Here is a 22,268-nt window from a genome sequence, read left to right on the forward strand (position 1 = left end):
AAATCTATCGACAGCCTGATCATGTCAGACTGCATCAAGACAGAGGTGCAGAAAATGTTGGAGCTGGGAGTCATTGAGCCCTCGGACAGCCCCTGGGCTAGTCCAGTAGTTCTCGTGCCAAAACCTCACACCCAGGGCGGTAAGAAAGAAATGAGGTTTTGCGTAGACTATAGAGGCCTCAATGCAGTCACTAAGACGGACGCCCACCCAATACCAAGAGCAGATGAACTTATAGACCGGTTGGCTTCGGCCAACTACTTAAGTACATTTGACCTGACAGCTGGGTATTGGCAAATCAGGTTAGCTGAGGAGGCCAAGCCCAAAACCGCATTTTCTACCCCGGGTGGGCATTATCAGTTCGTGGTAATGCCCTTTGGTCTGAAAAATGCACCTGCCACCTTCCAAAGGCTGGTGAATCAAGTTCTCACTGGGTTGGACGACTTCTGTGCGGCATATCTGGACGATATCGCTGTCTTTAGCTCCACCTGGGAGGATCACCTGGTCCACCTGAGGAAAGTGTTAGAGGCTCTGCAAAAGGCAGGCCTCACTATCAAGGCCACTAAGTGCCAGACAGGGCAGACACAGGTTGTATACCTGGGCCACCTTGTAGGTGGAGGCCAGGTTCAGCCATTGGAGAGCAAGATACAGGCCATCCAGGACTGGGCTCCTCCAACCACCCAGACTCAGGTTCGAGCTTTCTTGGGCCTGACTGGTTATTACCGGAAATTTGTCAGAAATTATGGATCCATTGTGACCCCGCTAAACGATCTGACAAGTAAAAAGATGCCAAAAAAAGTTCAGTGGACAGCAAGCTGTCAAAAGGCATTCGATGACCTAAAGCAGGCCATGTGCACAGCACCTATCCTAAAGAGTCCAGACTACTCCAAAACATCCATTGTCCAAACAGACGCTTCGGAGTTGGGTGTGGGAGCTGTTCTATCTCAGCTGAATTTTGATGGTCATGACCAGCCCATAGCTTTTATTAGCAGGAGGCTGACCCCCAGAGAGAAGAATTGGTCAGCTATTGAGAGGGAGGCCTTTGCTGTGGTTTGGGCCCTGAAGAAGTTGAGGCCATACTTGTTTGGCACTCACTTCAAGATTCAGACCGACCATAAGCCCCTCTTGTGGCTAAATCAAATGAAGGGTGAAAACCCCAAACTACTTAGGTGGTCCATTTCCCTACAGGGGATGGACTTCACAGTGGAGCATAGACCTGGCACTGATCATGGCAATGCAGATGGGCTCTCCAGGTATTTCCACTTAGAGCAAGAAGACTCACCTGGTCAAGGTTAGCTTATTGTCCCAAAGTTTGGGGGGGGGGGGGCATGTAGGAGAGTAGGGTCTGCAATCCTATGATCACCCAGATTTTTTGCTTTTGCTTCATTGGTTTACGACTTTCCCTGGCTGTGGGCCTGCCAATCAGACCCACAGCCTAGCTGTTCTCTCTCCAGATTAACACACATGTACATTAGGTGCATCCACTAATTGGAACTGGGCCGCCTTATCAGTCCCTGTATCAGCATACCACAGGTATCCAGGGCATCGGCGTACCCAGGGCCTACCAGGGGCTGCAGCATGTATTATGCCACCCCTGGATGGCCACCCCAAATCTGACACAACTGGCTGCACGACAGCTGGGGCAAGGTGGTGTAATCACCCGTTGCTGTAGGTGTAGTATTCCTATACCTAACCCTAAAATGGACGCATGGATTCCTATCAGTCACTCCTATGGCAGGCCTTATCAATCCTGAAGGCAGAGTGCTGGGAATCATGTGAGATGGTGCTCTGGCGCGAGCTGAGCCCGTCGACGGCTTGCGGAACCAAGTCCTAATAGCTGTTCCATGGGGACGCGTGCCACCTACCTTAAAATGCATTATAATCCTCGCGGTTATTTGCTAACTATGGCATCGCATCACCCACACATGTCGAGTAAGGTGTCATACGAATTGGAATACGAACCCCTCGCCAACTCTGTCGACGGGGTTAGCATTCCACCCTTCTAGAGGGACACGACATGGAAGTAACCTTGAACCCCGGTTAAAGTTGACTCAAGCCTCAGCATCACAAAATGGATGCTGCCACCAGACACAAGTCTGACCTCCTGCTGCTGGGAGACCTTCCAGCGAGGGGAGCTTGGACAAAGGGTTTCCTGTCGAGGGCGGTGTTAGCACCATCCCAGACAGGGTTTGTGTATCCCAGGTAGGCAGGGCTGAAAGGAAGGTGATTGCAAGTGGCACCCCGGTGCTCACTGTGCATAGCCCGGCTCAAACCAGTTTCGGGGGTACCCCAGCCCCTGAGCTGGGGCGAAGCCGGACAAAGGATAGGGGTGTAACCACCCCCCTCCTGGTCCCACCCATAGGTAGGACCTAGTCACGGGCCAGCCCCTTTTCCTAGTATAAAGGTAGGAGCGAGTCCCCTTCCCAAATTGGATAATTCTGAATCTTGAACTACTTTCCACGAAAGGAACTCTTGACTTTTTCTGAAGACTCTCCCTTGTGGCTAAGGAGTAGCCACCCTGCACCAGCAGGCACCACCTAAGCGCTTGCGGTTTGCTGTACGTCTCTCCTACGGATCAAGACTGCCCAGCTCGACGAGACCCGGATTCCCCGCCATCTCGGACCTCTACCTACATCGTCAGCCCAGCTGAGATTCGTAGGTGTGACGAGACCTGCGGGACCGGCCATCTTCAGAACCTGCACGACGCTTATCTAGCACAACCACCGAGGGACCCTCGAGTGAGTGCACCTAGGGTTTGAGAAGCCCTAACCCTGAGCAGCTCCAGCACCGAAGTCTGCCTCCCCCGCATCCACGAGATCTGCGTGGGGGCCCTTCTGCTCCTTGCTGCTCACCGCGTTGTCCGGCCACTCGCCGTCGGCTAGTGGCCCTCTTCACGACGCACCACGACAGTTTTTCATCACTGGTCTGGTTGCTCCAGACTGGTCCTTGCTCCCCTTCAACAGAGGAGTACCTCGGACCCTCCTGGTCCACTCCAGACGCCATCTTGACTCCACCGCGTGGGCTTGCCTCTGCTAAGACCTGCTGCCCCACTCCTGGGCCCAGCATCATCGACAGCAGGTACCTTCGTGGGACAGCTCGCCCTCCATCCTGGTCGCCGCCGCGCCTCCTGGTCCGAGGAACAGCAGAGTCCGACGTCACCCACTCACCTGGTCGAGGTGACTTCATCCGGTACCTTCCTGGTGCCCACACGATCGCTGGCTAGCGGTTGAGAACTGAGTCCCCTCTGCTTTCAGGTTTCCTTCCTCACCGATCCAGGCTTGGATCTCGCTGAACATCGACACTGGTCGCCTGCCAGCAACTTCTTCTTTCAGGCTCCCGAGACTACAACGAGGACTCCCGACATCTTGCTGAACCCCACGTAGCCGCAGCATCTGGGCTAGGTAACTCGAGCATTTCGGTGCTCCATCATAGGTTCACTCTACAAGTGTCCAGCTCCTTTTCCGTTTAGTCCAACTGATCGGATCCCTCCGGAATCAGTAACTTTAGACTGTCTAACCTCTCCCATTCCACTTGCAGTGTAAATGGTTTCGTGCCCTTCGGGCATTTGTGTAAATTGTGAAACTAGGAGTATTTTCCCAAGAGTTTTGTATTGTGCTTAGCTCCCTGACTCATAAAGAGCCAGGGTAGTCTTGTTATAAATAAATATCCTTTATTTTCATAACAACTTGTGTGGTGTCCTTTCACTTGGTGTTCAAGGGGTATATGTGATGGTAAACAGCTGGCTTAACACGCCCTCTAGAGTTTAGCCTGAAGACTGCTCTTGTCCACGCTACTAGGATAGCTGGTCTACAAGGTTGACTTACAACCAATCATCAATAAGGGTCGTTTGGAATGATACACAGTGATCACTAGAATAGTGAGCACTACATATCAGGCCAACTTCTTACAGGGAGCACATCCAGAGGACAGAGAGATTAATTTGATTTGGAATTTATAAAGCGTGGCAATTACCCAAGGGCATCAAGGCGCTGTAGATCACCGCACGGAAGAGGTTTTCTAGTATCCTAGCTCCACAAGGAGCATTACACGGAGAATAGCCATGTCTTAAGAGCCTTCCTAAAGGGCAGGAGCTGAGGGATGGTCCTTATATTTAGAGGAAGGGAATTCCAGTGATTGGTCGTGGCCGTAGAACATGGTTTTTAATCTTGTAGGATATGGACGATGAATCGGCTTATGTACCATGCAGAGAGATTTAAAGCTAATGCGCTAATTAATAGGGAGCCAATGAAGGGTTTCTAGTCTCTTGCCAGCAGACTGCCTTCTGGGAATGTCCAGAAGAAGTCTCGCCAATGCATTCTGCACCACCTGGAGTTTATACTGCGTGTTCTTGTTCGAATCCAGGTACAGCGAGTTACAGTATTCAATTCTGGACATTACTAGGGCAAGAGCTACCTGCTTATGTGCCCGCCGCTGGATAAGTGGAAAGATTTTCTTGAGCATCCTTATAATCCAGGTGAAGGTGGAAATAGTATGATTCATCTGGACATTAAAGTGAAGTTCAGTGTCCATCAATATTCCAAGGTTCTTAGCCTTCTTACCCAGAGTTGGACAGACTCCTAAGGAATGTGGCCAGTAGTTACTATTCCAACTTGATGTCCCCGTGCCGAATATCATAACTTCCGTCTTGTCTCCATTGAGTTTCAAATAGTTACATTACATCTATTCTGCCACTTTAGACATGCAGACAAAGAGGTTCTCTGCTATCAAGCATGAGCCCATGGGGATTGACACCATGATCTGAGTGTCGTCTGCATACGACACTACCTCTAATCCTAAGGAATGGATAACAGCCACTTAGGGTGACAAAAAGATTGAAAAGCGTAGGGCTCAACGATAACCCTGCGGCACACCACCAGGTAAGAAAAAGGCCTCTGGCTGAAAGTGCTGTAAATTCACCCTTTGGGATCTTTCCCTAAGGAAAGAGGACAGGAGGGCTAGTGCTTGATGAGAGATGCCAAGACCTTGGAGTCTGTCCAGCAGCAGTGTAGGTGAGATGGTATCAAATGTAGCTGACAGATCCAGGAGTATCAGCACCACCCCTTGTCCTTCATCAACCGTGCGCATAACATAGTCTGTTGCTGCTATTAGGGCAGTTTCTGTCCCATGGTGTTTCTTAAGCCAAAGATGCTGAAGGAACAACAATCTTGCAGCCCGGTTCCAAGATGGTGGGAGAAATTAAATCCACAGGAGAGCCAGATTTGACAATGGAGCAGAGGGAAGTCAATTCCTTAGGAGATTGTTGTTCGACACTACTGGCTGATGGGTCAAACCACATCTCCAACTGTGGATGACACCCAGCTTCTATAGGAAAGGAGGTATCTATTTTCTCTACTTTTTCAGCAAAAAAGAAATCTAGTGCATGGCAACTATCTCAGAGGGCAGAGAAGGTGTGATAGAAGATAATGATGTGAGGGTTTTTACAATCTAAAGTATTTCAAGCAAAGAGTTGTTAGTAGCTAAGATCTTCTGTGAACAGTATTTTCGCTGAGACTGAGAAATAAGCTGATGGTATTCTTTTAAGGTCGTTTTATAATCCACTATAACAATAAGGGTCATACTTTTTATGCCAAATGCGCTCAAGCCACTTACAATAATTTTTCGAAACAAAGAGTTAATCGTTAAACAACCCTTCTGAGGGCTTTTGTCTCCAAGCTGCTAGTTTAACCAGAGGAGCAATCAAGAGCTTCACTTAGCCAGCTGTTCAGTTGAGTGCTGGCTTCATTTACATTTACATCCAAGCTCAGACTGTTGTTTTTCAGGCCATGATTGAGCCTCACCGGAGTCACTTTAGACCACTTCTGAGCCCAAATGGGGGCAGGGTAGAGATCTTGGGCATCCTATCGCAAAACAGATTTATAGGGATGGGTAGGTGATATAACCACACCAGTAGAACAGGCATGGAAGTGCCAATTTTCGCCATGTTAGTAAATACAGGGTTGAGACTAAGACCCAGTCTGTGTAGACCCAGTCTGTGTGTGGGGGTAGATACTTGCTGGCAAAGATCAGCCTGGAGGCTCTCCAGTTCTGACAAACAGCTAGAGGAACAGAAGATTTATCAATATCCTTTGTACCCCCGTGGTTAAAGGATCATCACCCTTACACCCACCAAAAGCAAACACAGCAAATTATGCTAAATAACACACTGAGCTTAAAAGGAGGTATCGCGCACACAAGAACATTTGTGGATTTCCAAAGAAGACAAGCGACAAATCTTACACAAGCATGGAAGTTAGGCATAGCCGGAGTCAGGAAGGCCCATGGTGAGCAATGCTCTGGGGTCCGGATAGCCACACTCTGCAGCAAAAAAGCACTCTTACTACAAATTTACTCAGAAAAGTGTGCAAGCTATCACCTTCCAAACAGTCATACGTCACTAACTTTATCAAGCGGGTGCACTGGCTATTTACCTATGGCTTGTAGGCTTTTGCCCAAGGATGATACCAGGATAGTGAGCTTTCCATTTAGAGAACCGCAATCCTTTTGTGAGGCACGATGGGCCGAGGGCTAGTGTGTGTGATGTCAGAGTATTGCATATGCGTGCATCAGAACATTACAATGCCCCAAGCAAACAACTAAAACAAATGGCCAAGAACAGCAAAAGTGCATCTGTATATTTTTGAAAGACTTCAGGACGCCTAGTATGTGTGCATAAAAATGTCATAATACTGCTACAAAAGAATTAATCCATGAAGTGTTGAACTTAAGTTAGGCCATTGTTTTACAACCTAATTGGTAGTGGAAAAAGGATTCAATTAACCAGTTTATGCAAGTGCCAGTTCCAAAGGGTCACAAAGTTCCCATTTGGAGGTGGAATGTAGTGGTCTGGTGAGGACATCTGCTATAGGTCCAGAGATGTAGGACAATGACATACAGATACCCTGGCTAACAGCACCCAATGACAATCTTAACAGCTGAAAGAGTTGTGGGGAGAGTGCCACCTTGATTTAATACACAGAAATGAATAATAGTGTCTTCTATATGGGCTTTCCTCATCCTGTACTTCACTACTAGAAGAAAGACATTTAGAGTAAAAAAAACAACAAAAAAGTTCTGCACTTACTCAGCCTTCAAGTCATTTTATGGGGGCACATAGCATACTTTGGGGATCCTTCAGAGCAGACTTGAAGGCTGAAAAATCAGAGTGAGACACGCAGACCGGAGGTCTCGCCTTGGTTCTTAAAGGACACGCCCGGTGAGGTTTCGTAGAGGTTCTGAAACTAAGACGAGTGCACTGTTCATGTCATGGTGAGGCAGTGGGGAAGGAGACTCCTGCCATGGCACAGTGCCACAATGAGATGGCTAGCTGAGTTGATACACAAAAGAAACGGAAACTATGTAGGGGGAGGCATGGGAAAGGAGAACTGTGATGCCAGCTCTCGGTGGACTCCTTGTTTCACAGTGTTATTACCATACAGCGGATGAAATGTTGATGGTGAACCAAAGCCCATATTGAATGGAAAGTTCTTTGGACAAAGGCACTGAGAAAGGTGTGGGGCTGTTCTTGGGGCCATAATGGAGGAGATTATGTCTTTACACAACATAAGGGGTATAATCAAAATTCCTAACTCAAATAAGACAGTGCATAAGGACAAAGAGAAACATAGCTCCTAAATGAATAACTAACAAACCTGGGCAAAGAGATGACACGCAAGAGTATAACTAACTTTTGAGGGGCTGGTGCTCCCACTGAAAAGAACTAGAACTAGAAATGATGGCAAAGCTCTCTTCAACTATGGACTACACCTTTAGTGGGCCACAGGTAATCCCTGGAGCATGCACTTGACTAGGAAGCCTCCTTGTTCTCAGACTATACTCTGGAGGAATTGAGGTTTACGCTTGACCACCAAGCACAATGATGAAACCACCAAAAAGTGATACCCTGCAAGATACCCTGCAAGATACCCTGCAAGAAAAAGCAGCAACACTTTATAAAATAGTCACAATACAGGAGTCTGTAAAAAAGTGATCTCCTGGAAATCAAGAGGCTGTACTCTAACCAGACCAGAGGGCCAGAGGAAGTAGCACTCAACATGAACCACCAAATCAATATGGAGAGAAGACTGGATATGATGGAAACTCTCATAAAGCTAAAGATGCCAGGATACGTGTTATCTCAAAAGAAACAGGTAGAAGACCTACAAGCTTCATAATGTCCTGTTTTCAGAGACTTGGACGATCCTTAAGAGATCAGTGTGTGAAATTAGGTTTCCAGCAGAGGACATGGAAAATCCCTCTGCCTATAGGGACATCAAGCCCCACAGTCATCCAGATTCTACATTTGGAAGACCTGAAAGGTTCAATCTTTGAGAGTGCAGGAAAAGAAAAAAAACATACAACTGTGAGAAAGCCAGAAATGATTCTTGCTGCTTAAAGCCTCTCAAGCCAGAAAGATAAGAAGAAAGATATTCAATCCTGTAAGAAAATTGATTATGATTTTAGATGGGTGACTACCAACTTCAAGTAATAATCACAACCTTTGTCATGGTGAACCGTCAAAGTCACAAGATTAACCTGAGCTCACCTCCCTTGCAGCTGAGAGAGAGCAGACAGGCTTACATTGGGAAGTGTGTAATATATTTATGCCGAACCAAACCGTAATAAAGTCAAAATGCAGAGCAATAACAATCCCAAACCGAATTAGAAAAATAGAGTAAAGTGTAATAAACAAAATTACATTGAAATGATAAAAAGTCAATGAATTGCACCGGAAATATGAATTTTAAAAATGTTAAGTAGGAACAACACCAAAAAGCATAAAGCACCAAGACAGTCACTGTTTGTGGTAGACCGGATTCTAGGCTCAAGTTGAGGCTGATCATGATGGAGCGCAGGTGGGATACATCAACCAAGTTCGTCCTGGGCAACAATTTTACCTTCTAACTTGGTACTTTAAGTCCCAATCCACCTCAACATTAAACTTTTCAAGCCCCTCAGGGTAGGCATTTAGAGATGCACACAATCAGGCAGAGGCCAACAACAAGGTCTAAATGCCATTGGTCAGCTGGGCAGTAGCAGTAATGTCCTCTTATAGCTTGCTGAATCCTTGTAGCTTGAACAGGAAGTCAGCTTTATGACCCTTAGAGTCACCTTCTTTGTCCTGTGTACAAGAGGGAGCATGTCCAGTCCTTAAGGGCTCTTGTCAGGTCACAGACATCGGATCCAGTCTTCGGTCTTCCACTGGTCCAGCAGTGTTCTATACTGGCTGCCTGGAGGTGCTACATTTATGCCTGAATGACTCCTAGGCACGCCCTAACCAATGGGGTAATAGTTCTTGCGGCCAACCCTACCCAATTTGGGCATTTTAAAGATGGCAATAGTCTTCAGCCACACGAGTGAGGAAGTGAGTGTTTTTGAGTGTACTATGGCAATCCTATTGTCCTACCACATCTAACGCTAGTCTCCAGCTTGAAGCACCCACTTTACCCACAATAAACCCAGAGACAGATGTCTGATAGGACAAAGTATGGTCCTTCAGCAACTAGACAATAGATACACAAGAACTGCCCTGGCATCCTGTTCTCTCCCTTTCAAGTGTTACATGTAGCCCAGCAGACTAGTCAAACAAGATACTACACTGTACCGTTAAAAGGAGGCCCAAAGGCCCAACTCTGAATATTCTGTGAGGTTTATAGGATCCATCTCTGCCTATTCAAGTCAGCCTATTGTTTGCTCCTGGAGACATTTCACACCTATTCTAAGGCTAATTAGTGGCTGTGAGAAGGCAGAGAAATATGCTAAGTAGCCTTCTGAGGGTTTAGGCAGATAAAGAGTAACTTTTTAAGTTACTTTTCCTTACTATTTATAAAAAATCCAACTCACCATAGAATTGGATTTTTAATAAGTATTAAAAATAGTTGTGTAATTTTTTCTAGCAAGCCCATACCAGAGATATAGTATTCGGTTTGTAGCAGCTTAACAGTCTGTAGTGACACGTGGAGCTTTTTAGATCGAGCCTGAGTCAGAACGCATGCGCAGCTCTGCGAAACTTGTTGTGGTGGAGTATGAAATAGAAGGCCTACAATCTCTGCCCATATTCGTCATTGGCTAGCGTCACTGTCCTTCGTAAATGCTGTCTTCTGATTCGTCAAGTGGCTTGTTAGTCCCGCCTTGTCTTAATCTGTCACCTCCCATAGCGGCTGGCCCTTTTACTTTGGATGTTACACGGTAGGTCTTCTTTAGTCTATGAGCACTACTTTAATTAATAAGTTTCTCTTACACCTTTACTACCGGTTATTGAATTTGTGCCCGAGGAGAAAGAGCCTGCAAAGGTTGCGGAGAGCAGCGCTTTCAAGCACTCGGCAAATGTTTGGACAGCCTTTAACCCCTTCCACGCGCATGACGGAACCACGCCGTCATGAGCCACGGGCGGCGTGTGCTCGTGACGGCGTGGTTCCGTAATGCTGCAGCCGCTCCGCCCACGCAGCACTGATTCCCCGCCTGTGCAGGCGAAATAACGAGTGGACGGAGTCGTGACGGAACCACGCCATCATGAGCACAGCTCGCCCGTGACTCATGACGGCGTGGTTCCGTCACGAGCATGGCGGCGCTGCGCTCACCCCACACCACCCCAGCGCCGTGGCGGAATTCGCGCTGCGGCGAAGGGGTTAACAGGTAACACCTTAGCCGAGACAAACAGCAGAGAGATTTATAAATTTAGGTATGGGGAAATTAAGTGATTTGCAATCAATCAATCAATCACATGTTTGCTAAACGAGACTACTCACCCGTAAGGGTCTCAAGGCGCTGGTGGGGGGGGGGGTTGCAGGTTCCAGTCCATCAAGGAAGGGGGTCTGTCAAAGAGCCAAGTTTTGAGGTTTCTCGTGAAGATGTGGAGCGATGTTGTCTGTCTGCGGTGGAGCAGTAGGGCGTTCCAGGCTCTGGCCGCGAGGATGAAGGAGCGGCCTCCCGATCTGGTCTTTCTGGTGCGGGGGACCACGGCGTAGGAGAGCTGGGCTGATCGTAGGGTCCTTTGGGATGCGTGAAATTTGAGTCGGCTGTTCAGATATGGTGGTCCAGTGTTGTGGAGGGCTTTGTGTGCGTGGGTGAGAATCTTAAAGGTGATTCTAGCCTCGATGGGGAGTCAGTGGAGTGTGAGCAGGTGCTGGGAGATATGGCAGTGTCTTGGCAGGTTGAGGATCAGTCTTGCGGCGGTGCACAGAATCGCAGGATGTTGAACCTCCCACGGAGAGTCAGAAACTGTCCCCAGCACCTACGTTTCCTTTTGTGGGGGGGGGGGGGGGGGCAGCTCGCATCTACTTGCTGCAACTCAAGTGACCTTGTTGGCATGGAAGAGCGCTAGCAAGACCTTGGGCTGGACTAAACGGATTAAACTGACCACACAGCTCTGGGAAGGGTCTTGGTTTGGAGAATTACAAAAGCTCACAGGGTTCGAGACCTGGGATCTTCTCGGGATCTTCACAATAGGGGACATTATCGAAAAAGGGGAGCTTAAAACATGGGCGAAATTCAAGCAAGAATACATAATGAACATCTGCCAATTCCTTAAATACGCACAATTGCGATATGTGTGGCGGGCGGAAAACATTCCCAGTGAGCAACTTCCGGAACATGCTTCCCTGGAAGGCAGGCTCCTGCAGGATGAGCTGATTGGTAAAGCAGTTTCCCCTCACAGAAAACCATTAACAATATCCCTGATGAGTTGCTAGGCCTCCGAGCAAGGTGGCAGAAGGATGTCGGGTCCATGGAGGATACTGATTGGGAGGCAGCATTAATGCAACCCAGGGAGGTGGCCATAAAGGCAAGACTTCGACTCATTCAATTCAAAATACTGCACCGAACGTACTATAATAGGGATAGGCTGCATAGGATGGGAAGGGCAGAGTCGCCACTTTGCATGATGTGCACCACCACTAAAAGTGATTTCTATCATACTATCTGAGCATGTCCCACACTCCTACCATACTAGACGCAGGTGACTGGACTATTAGGAACGGTCCTAAGGGTAACGCTGACGATGGAGCCCAAATTCGTGATACTGGAGATCCCTAGCGAAGAGGACATAACTAGAACGCAGTTGATTTTTGCCTCTTTGGGGTTGGTGGTGGCTAAACAGGACATTGCCAGGAGATGTCGGGTGGCCGACAAACCGACCATTCAGGAGTGGACGAGAGGAATGAACATGATAACCGAACAGGTCACACATCTAAGCAGAGGGTGCCCCAAACAATTTCACAAAATCTGCGAACCCTGGAGAAAACACTGAGTTGGATGTGGGAGATGACACACAACAGTCCATCAGACACACCGCACAGGAGACTGAGACGAAGGCTCCCGAGCTCATAACACTTTTAGAAATTACTCCTTCCACTCAGAGACGGTTCCCTGGTTCAGGATGCAACCACATAATCATGACAACAGTTACCTCTGGCATACCCTGTTTTATATTGATCAAGGGAAGAAAAGGGGAGATGGCCTTGCTCATAACGATCATATCTGTAACGGATTGAGATCTAATTTCATTAATGTGCCATGTAAGCAATCTTTTGTGCTGATTGTTCGCTGAATAAAATAAAAAATACATTTAAAAAAAAAAAGTAACGAGTACCAAGTCACAGCATCAGTTTACAAAGAAAGCAACAAAAACAAGAAACTCTCAAAACAAGCATTTGCAATGTGAAAAGGTCTTGCATTTGCGAGAGTTTGAGCTATTGTCATTGTAAATAACAATGCTTTTTAGTTATGTGTTTTGTTACGGACTTTGCACTTTCCAGGTTTTTTTAACACATAAATAAAGGCCAAAGGGGGGTGGGAGCACACTGCTTCACCTCCCAGCACAGTTCGCCCTTTAGCATCCTGGTAAATACAGTTTAGTTTAAATGCTTTCTTGAATTTTTGTTGAACTGTTTCTCCAAAGTTGGTGCAGGTTAGTGCTGTTAATCTCTAGACCTTTGTTTCTGGATATTATCCTTCATCAGTAGAAATAAAAAAGAAATTCATCTGGGGTTGCTGAGAAAGCTTCTCAAGGAGGAATGGATTAATCCAGACCTACGTGACGCACAGCTATGTACTCTAGGAGTTTTCAAACAATTCTGTTATCATGTAATGAAAAATCAATGTCAACACAATTCTTATTTTCAGGTTCTTTAAACTGTGAATATATTACAACGATTTACCATATTTATCTAGCATGCATTTCTGCCAAGATAAACCACAAACAATTTATGTACAAAATCTCATTTCATGATTTTTGCATGTAAATGCTCAGTTTTTTTACAGAATCAAAACAGTAAAGATTCTTGAGGAAAAAACACAGTCCCAATGCATTTCGGGTTTTGAAAACCCTTCTTCAGGGGATTGTAACTTCAAGATGTTTTTCAACAACAGTCCAACGTGATAGTCACTACAACAAAGTAAAAAATACAATGAACACTTTATTGACCTAGTATTTGCACTCAAAATGTGTCGAACTCTAAAATTGCCATGTGTATAAGTATAGAAGAATTTCTCCCCTTTTGTGAACGAACAGAAAACACATGATCCTATGTATTGTGCTTTTTAGTAATACCAATCGTGGCCCGAAAGAAAAAAGACCGGAATTGCTGTGAAGTCAAAAAACACCCATGTTAAACCAAAAAAGTGCTTAAGATTCTTATGTAGTAAAGAAATCGATGTGTATCCCCAATACAAAAACCATGTTAACTAATGCTTGTAAGATGAAGATAAAGAGTCAAACTCACCAAGGGTAAAACTCACTTAGTATTAAAGAGATGATGCCATATTTCCATATCTGTGAAGATCGAAAAAATAGTAGGCGAGTGTGTCCTAGTCAGTTTCAAATCAAAATGTGCAAATGTGCGCGTCCTCGTAAGAACGTTCTTACCCCTGTCAGTTTTAAATCTCCAGTGAGGATTAACCCGAACCTGAAGAATAGAAAAATACGGGAATCTTGTTTAGATTAAAAAGCCTGCTTGCAAACTTGAAGCAGCAGTCAAGGATTCAATCAATGCACGGGCTTACCGAAAGTCCAAAAGTGGATGCCGTCGATAACGTGACTGTCAGGAAACCTGCATGGAGACGAGCGTCATCTCGTATTGCTTTTTAAAGGGGCACCCCCTCGAAAGAACGTACGCGCAACTTTATGTGTAATGTGTGGATGCACAAGTAATTATTAAAAAGAGAACCACATCCCAAATCGACGTGAAAGGTTTTTGACTGTATGAAAAATCACTGTTGTAGTGAGAGTGCAAATCCTTTACAATTTCGGAGTGTTTCTCAAGACATGAGCGAAATTAGAAATACAGTCTCCAACACGTTATAAACAATCAATCACATGCTTGATAGTAATGTATTTAAAGAAAACAAAGTAACTCAATGTGATCATTTAACCCACCCGGTGTCAGGGTGCACAGTGTTTTTATCCAAAAGGTTTCTTTTCTAGCTAAGGTGTTGTGTATATCTGCTCCTGAAGTGATAGAGATAGTTTCAAGAATAGTAAAACGTAATTGCGGTATAGAATGCGCAGTGTTTATCCAGTGTGTTGACATTGATTTTTCATTACATGAAAACAGAATTGTTTGAAAACACCTAGAGTACATAGCTGTGCGTCACGTAGGTCTGGATTAATCCATTCCTCCTTGAGAATCTTTATACACATAGGGTTCTGGGCTAAAACCCTAATACATGACTGCACGCTTTATTTTGATCAACATTGGCTCATTTTCATTAGATAACTTGTTTTAGCTTTCTTAAATCTAGGTGTGCAGGCCCTCTCCTCCCTTTTTTCAGTTGCTGAGAAAGCTGCCACATTCCTCTCAGGTCTCTGTATCTCTCCCTGGCACACAGGTGCATCTCCAAGAGCTTGTCAGCTCAGTGGCTGAAGGGAGCCTATTGAAATAGAAGGGTGATGGGAGCACACTGCTTCACGTCCCAGCACAGTTTGCCCCTTAGCATACTGGCAAATGCAGTTCAGTTTAAATGCTTACTTGAAATTTTGTTCAACATAAATTCAAGTCAGCATTTGAACTGAACTTGAATTTTTGTTCAACAACCCCCCTTCCACATAAATAAAGGCATTGTCATTTACAATGCCAATAGCTCAAACTGTCGTAAATGCAAGACCTATTGCATTGCAAATGCTTGTTTTGCTACTGCATTTGGGCCCTACTGTAGTACTTTGCATGATACTTCCTCTTAATTCCTTCAAACCTCCTTTTATTCCCCATCTACTTCTGCACATCCAGATATCAGTGGTCAGCAGTAGTGGGTAGGTGACAGTTTTTTCTTTTTTTTTCTTCTTTTTGTTGAGATTTATATAGCGTGAAATAGACCCAAAGGTATCAAAGCACTTTACATGGGCACCAGTTACGTTACAGACGGACACATTCATTTTTGTTAGGCACAGGGAGATGGAGTGATTTGCCCAGAATCACAGAATGTTGAGCGTCCGTGCCGAGAGTCTTACCTGGTTCCCCAGCTCAGAGGTTAACCGCCCTAGCCGTTAGGTCACATTCTCACCCTATCAACGACTCTTGTCACAGGACTGGTCAGGTGCAGAGGAAGATAAGAAAAAGTGAGAGTACCAATGGCTCTCATAAAGGTAGAATAATGGAGATCGACATTTGACGGCACTACAAATGTATTATTGAGCACAACTCCAAGTCATCGATTAACCTGTAGAGGTTAACAGAAGAAGCAAGAAAACACAGCTATGTGGACAGTTGAAGTAAAATCCTTTTACCAGAGAAGATTGCATAATTGTTCTTCAAGCAGGGTATGTTATTATACTTCCTTACATTTTTCGATATTGCTCACCTTTGGCAATTCCCACTCTGATCGAGAGCCATCTGCGTTGTAATAATATGATCTACCTTGTTCATCAACATGTTTTATCCACTGTTAACACAAGAGATGATATATGTCAGTAGCTTACACACATCCATCATGATATTATTTATCATAAATACAACACCATGGTCAATATGCGCTCCAAATTACAAGCTATAAAAGGAATAGTACCTTTTACACAGTTTATGGCATCCAGTAGTAAATAATGCTGTCATGCAAAAAGACATGCACATCACTTGTCTTCAAATGTCAAGATAACCTTATAGACAACAAAATTCAGGCATGCAAACTTTGTTAGTGTACAGAACAAAAAAGAGACAAGCAGACAAATTTAATTCACATTTTATGAAAATAGAATGAAAATGTGACACTAGAAGTACGCTTATTTTCTTACTGATAACATAGTTGACCTGTTAGAGAAGCAAGGAATGTACCGTATAAAATGCCTGGTTCCACAAAATGCTTTTCACTTGGTCATGCTTCTACTGATCACCTGAGGCACCAATACCAAAACTCAAGGTTTGAAATCTAATGGCATCATGGCTTTTCCAGATTCCGCTTCAACAAGATAATAATTCCACTTGTAGGCCATCAACTGATTAACTTAACACCATGAACCAACGCTAGGGAGAAAAACACAAATCCACTGACAGTTATTGGAAAGGCCTTGTGATCACCAGTTAAGGCATCTGGCGTTGCACTGTAATGGACTGTGTAACTGGTGAGCACATAAACTATATTTCTTTAAAATTCACAGATAAAAATAAATGCTCTTGGTCGAGCCATGATCAAGATGGCTGCTGAAGCTTGACTTACTGGAAAAATATAAATGTTCTGTATACCTTATACCAGTCTCATTAGCCCAGCCAAAGACTGCTACACAGCTGGAGAAACTTGACTAAACACCAAGAGGGCTCAATTTTATTTATGTAGGATGTAAACAGTGATGCTATAGAGTGGCCAATCCACTTAACTAATCTCTCCTTTGGTAGGCATGTAGCGAAGAAGCATGGTGGTGTAGGTCAATGGCATTGAGATGAAGATGGAACAGGCAGTATAAGGGTGCAGCATCTCGCCTACAGAGGCTGATCCATGCAGCAGGGAACAGAAAAGAGAAGAAGATCTCTGTGGAACACAGGAATTGAAGAAGGGACTTTGGTACCTCGAGTTTCAGAAGCACAGAAACTGCCATAGAGCATCAGGATACTCGATAATTGACAACCGCGTCTGTATGGGAATTCAACCCCTTACTACTTATCTGCCTGGAGACCAAGCTCCATGCTCCTGCAGTCTTCAAAATGGCAGCAACTCAATGGAATGAACTGCTGTCACATGCTAGTAGCACAGAAGAACACTACTATCCCCAGATAAAATAAGAGGCCAGGTCTTTTCAGTGGTCACTGGGCAAACCTGGAACAATTTCCCAATGACCATTTGTCCAAAAAGATAAATGTTTTGTAAAACTAAGAAAAACCTATTTGTGCTCTCTGTAGTTACACAGTCTTGGTTTTTTAGGTTCCCTGGCACCAGTACACACTATACTTTAGTAATCACACGTGCTATGAATTTTAAATGAAATAAAATCACTGCCCAACCTCTATTTATAAAACAAAATCTACTCTGGAGTCTACAGATCTTAATAATTAGTGTCCCATTTCTTTGCTGCCTTACATCTTGAAACTCAGTGAAAGCATCCCTTTACAGGTTCAAGACTTTATTGAACAGAATCAACATTTATATGACCTTTAAGCACTATTTAGACAGGTCTGCAGCACTGAACAGTATCAACAGTATCAAGGAAAGTATATTAGCCTGGATTGCCTCCTTTCTTTGATATGTCACAATCAATTCATCATAGCTGTTTTTACTTCCATACAAACCCTCTCTTTGGTCGTTCAAAGGGGGATATAATGTCCCCCTTGCTGTTCAAACTTTACTTGAAACCCTTGGCTCATTTTCTGTATACCTTTCAAGGTAAGTCTACTTTTATGCCATTGATACTCAGTTCATCAGTGGGATGGGTCAGAGCCGTTCAAATCCACTGATGTTGCGTTGGTATTACAAGTTAGTCAAAGATGGGTGAAATCACATTTCCTGAAATGAAACCCAAGTAAGACTGAACAGCTTCCCATTTTTAAAAAGATTAATAGTTGGGGTCTATTTCTTTGGCCACATCCCTTGGAGTCTACCCAAACACAGTATCTGTGGATCATAATCTGGCTATTATTCCCAACTCAAAGGTTTCATTTGAACCACAGATCTCTGCAATCACAAAGCAACATTTATTTCAGCTTAAACACATTTATAGGATTTGCCTTTTATCTCAATTTCTCATAGAATGATCATTACCAATGCCTTCACTTAGTCTAGATTAGATTATGGTCAGGTTTGTTTTCAACTTAATAAGGTTTCACCATGTCTCCCAGCATTGCTTCCAACTCCACTTGTTACCCATCAATATTTGCATTACCTTTGAAGTGGTTTGCTTAATAAATTAGGTATTCTACTCTTTCTCTTCTGAAATAAAAAGAATACATCACTACTCCACCACTGAAAACATTTGCCAACCTATTTCTCTCTGCTCCTCTGTAAATGCCATAAATGGGGTGGAAGATCACTCTAGGTTCTGGTATCTTCTCTTTGGAATTTAATATCACTTTCCATCTGATCCAAGTCTGTTCTCTACAGGTTCTGTACGCTGCTCATATGAGCTATGACACGCAACACATTCTTTTGCACTCTTTTTGTTTTCAGTTCTAGGACTTCTTAGTGCCAAGAGACTATCTCAAAGTGTTAGAGCGCTTTGTAAGAAAATCTAAAAAATAAAGTAAAAATAAAAAAAGTGGGACACTTATCTGCCTAGGATTTCCTAGACATATTGGTCTCATTTGCATTAGCCTGTGCTCACAATCTCCCTAACCCTGTGCTCCTCTAACCAAATCATTCAAAATAATCCAGGGAATAAGGCTACTTGAAAAACTAAATAGCAACATTTGTAAAAGTACTGTCTGATGCTCTTGCCCCTAAAAGCTTGTAACACAAATGGATTAAGTGTCTAAATTATAGCTATAGAACCATTGCAGACTGCAGAATTGTATCCAGGTGATGCTACTATTTTAAGACCATGATAGCATTAGTGCATGACACGGAGATCAAACAGACAGCCAACATGATTGTTGAAACCCTATGTGAAATGGATTTATTCTGTAAAATATACTGACATCCCTCTTTACTGTTACTGAAAATTAAGCATAAAATTCAAATATAAATCTAACTGCCTATATCATTGCTCAGCAATCGAAAATGTGCATTTTAACCACTCTATTTTCTCAGTAAAGTGGACGCTTGGGCAGCGGCATAACGCAAAATGATGCGGCCCACGGCAGAAGGTGCAGAGGCGGTACCCGAGTCATCCACATTTAAGAGAGATTTATTGGTCTTGAGCTCAGGCGGGCCCTGAAGATTTTGGGGTCCATTTAAGGGTTGGCCCACAAGCTCAGGGGCTGCTGGGGCCTGCGTTATGCCAGAGCTTGGGGCAGCTGTGCAGGCACACACAGATTCAAACACGCCACAGTTATTCAAAAAATGCGGTTAGGTTTGCTAAACAGGTCGTTACTTCCTCACATGCAGACTTAAAGGGAACTGCAGTAGTATTGAACATTGCTACATAAAGTTCTTACGTTGTGGCCTTTTCCGGACGTAGTGCTATTTTTTTAATGTCTCAATATATTTTAGAATGAGACCGTATTACAAGATCTGGCATCTTATCGAATTGAGAAGGAGTGGTTTGGAGAATAAAAATTCGAAAGAACTGGTAAATTGAAAACAAAAACATGGCTGAGAAGTTTCACCTGGTTTACCCTGTAACATTTGTGCTATGCAAGGATGACAAAATACATCCTTCTGGTATAAGTTAGTTCTCAGACTCTGTAAACTATTTGCTATTGTCACTGATCGAAAAAGAAAATGAATGACACAGCACTACTAGCTGCGAATAGGTTGGGATATTCTGAACAGATAAAGGTGATGCTGTTCGAAATCCTCGAGCCCATATAGCCATCTGTAATGCTATAACGTGGAAATGATGCGAAGGTTATTTGCCATTTTTAGGTCTCGCCTACGCAGCGCGCAGGACCTTTAGCCATCACTCTGCTGATTTTGGAAGCACATACTCTTGCTTGTGGCGGCATACACCATGCGGGAGCGCGCCACGAGTATGTGCTTCCAAAAACAGCAGACCGCGCACGCACGCACCACTCCCGTGTCCCCCTTAGGCACAAATGTTACCTGTGAGACAGCGCTGCACAGACAGGCGCATTCCTTGTTTATTTGTTTTTTGTGTGCCGGGTGAGGCATGTGACCAGCACTTGTTTTGGTTTGTTTTCCAGCTCTCTTGTGTTTTCAGTCGCTAGTTTTATTTTTCCCTGCCAAGGGGGCAGACTTCTCACACAAAAGGAGCGCTGCTGTTTTTAGTCGCTTAGAGCTCCAAAGGACCTGTAAAACATCTCTCCCATGGCTTGTCACTGCCACTTCCTGCGCGGGCCGCACTCTGCAGTCAGCTCTGTCTAACTCTAAGTACTCCTCCCATCTTTTTGTCCTCCACCCGTTGGTCGCACACGCTGCTTCCAAGGGGGTTCCTTTCAATCTCGCTGGGGGGTTCGGTTATGTTTCATTCGCTCACCCTCCTTCCGGACCCCGAGGACTGCCCCAGCCAGAGCATGAGTGTCGAGGCATACAGACCCAGCTCTCAAACCCTCACCTTCCTGAACACCGAGGAAGCCAAGCTGCTGGGTGCCGCCGAAACAGAGTGACTTTATCACAGTTTCTTCCTTTCCGATTGCACAATTGCTGTGCTGGATCGGTTATCACACATAAAAAGACAACTCAAGCATACTTTGCACTGGTAGAGTTAGGAATCTGCACAGCCGCTTTTGCACATGCGCACGGTAGTTCCTACCATGGCTGTGAAGGGTTTTAGCCAACTCTCGCGATTGAGATGGAGATTCTCATGTGTCACAGAAAGCCAGGGTGAAGAGAAGGAGCAAGCGGTGAAGAGAGGATAAATTGTGGTTGCAGGATGCCACGGCTCGCAGATTGGCAGCTCCCCATTCCTATATTAAATTGCTTAGTAGGCGTCTCACCCGCCAGCATTCCATTTCACATCCGCAATTCGGGTGGCGCAGGAAAAGCCGAAGCTGCTTGTGATAGCTCTGTGAATTAATACTCAGGCAGCATGAAATGGACTGTGCCACTTGTCACAGGTTCAGTCCTGCAGCTATTGACTCGCCCTTGTAAATTGTGATCCCCTTTGGCTGTAGCGGATGGAGTACTGAGGTGCGCCACCCTATCTTGGTGTCACCTGCATTTCCTAGCATAGCAACGACTGCGATCAAGGTGCATGCAGCTCAGTGGCACATGCACAAACAAATCTCGTTTTTCAGCACCCTCCTCGCAGGGCACCTGCGGATTAACGTTGAATAAAGAGGTGCCAGGTTTGGCGGATACCTGTGTGCTCGGGCTAGGTGCCCACCACCCCATCCTCTTTCCTCTGCTAGCTGCCTGCATTCAAGGCCGTCGCAAGAAGCGGTCCTTAGTGGACGCTATAGTCAGGTTGGGGCTTCAGCATTGCAGGTATTATGTTAACTGATCTCAGTGGATACTGTCCTATATATATATCTCGCTTTTGGGACCTTATAAGTATTTAGTTATGCAGCACAATATCCTTGGTGCAACAACATCAACTGTTGCATGGGTAAACACTTATAAGGTCCCAAAGGCAAGACCTATTAGCTATGCCAATGCTTGTTTTTCATGCTACTAATAGGTTGAATGTTGCATAAAAGGGAATGCTAATAGGTCCCATATGGTTTAGCGATGCGAATCCCTTTGTGTGATTGACGTGAATCATGAACATACAAAGAGCGTTTGGATTGAGTTTACACTAATGGGGCCACAGCTTTCAATACCATTCGTATACCTATTAATCAGAAATGCATGTTAAACCGTCATTAAAGAGTTACTATAAAGGGCTTACCACTCAATTAATGTGTTAGTATTAGAAGTATCGTACCTGATGGAAGATATTTGCTAAGAAAGTATAAAGAACGGATTTGTGGAGAAGATACAAAGGCCGGAAATGAACGAAAGTTTTTTAAAAAAATAAGACTACCAGACAGATGTTACAGCTGAAGACCTGTTCAACATTTTTTTTTTTTTAAAACAGTCCAGGTTTTTTTTTCTTTCAGTAAACCATAAGTTCTGGACATGTGTATTTAAAAAAAAAATAATAATAGACTGGGAACTTTTAGAAAAAGGAAAGTGAAATTTAAAACGAGCCCCCTTCAACTCTCCTAGGCTGTTATTTGAGGAGGAAAGGATATTAAAGGCATTGCGGTATGGGGTATAATTTAGAAAATAGACCTTTATAAAAATACAAAAGAGCATAT

At 44.6% G+C, this 22,268-nt stretch overlaps 1 protein-coding gene across 10 annotated transcripts in view; it reads right to left on the reverse strand.

Annotated features, from left to right (window-relative positions):
- ARHGAP12 (Rho GTPase activating protein 12) overlaps positions 1-22,268 on the reverse strand; it is a 432,157-nt gene that overhangs the window by 214,231 nt on the left and 195,658 nt on the right. For all 10 annotated transcript variants that reach the window (XM_085631848.1, XM_085631845.1, XM_085631846.1 and 7 more), the window contains one exon: positions 15,790-15,870. In XM_085631848.1, the coding sequence (XP_085487974.1) occupies positions 15,790-15,870 (81 nt within the window). The remainder of the gene's footprint in view (positions 1-15,789; positions 15,871-22,268) is intronic.

Source organism: Triturus cristatus, chromosome 10 (assembly GCF_964204655.1).
Source record: "Triturus cristatus chromosome 10, aTriCri1.1, whole genome shotgun sequence".
Classification (NCBI taxonomy): domain Eukaryota; kingdom Metazoa; phylum Chordata; class Amphibia; order Caudata; family Salamandridae; genus Triturus; species Triturus cristatus.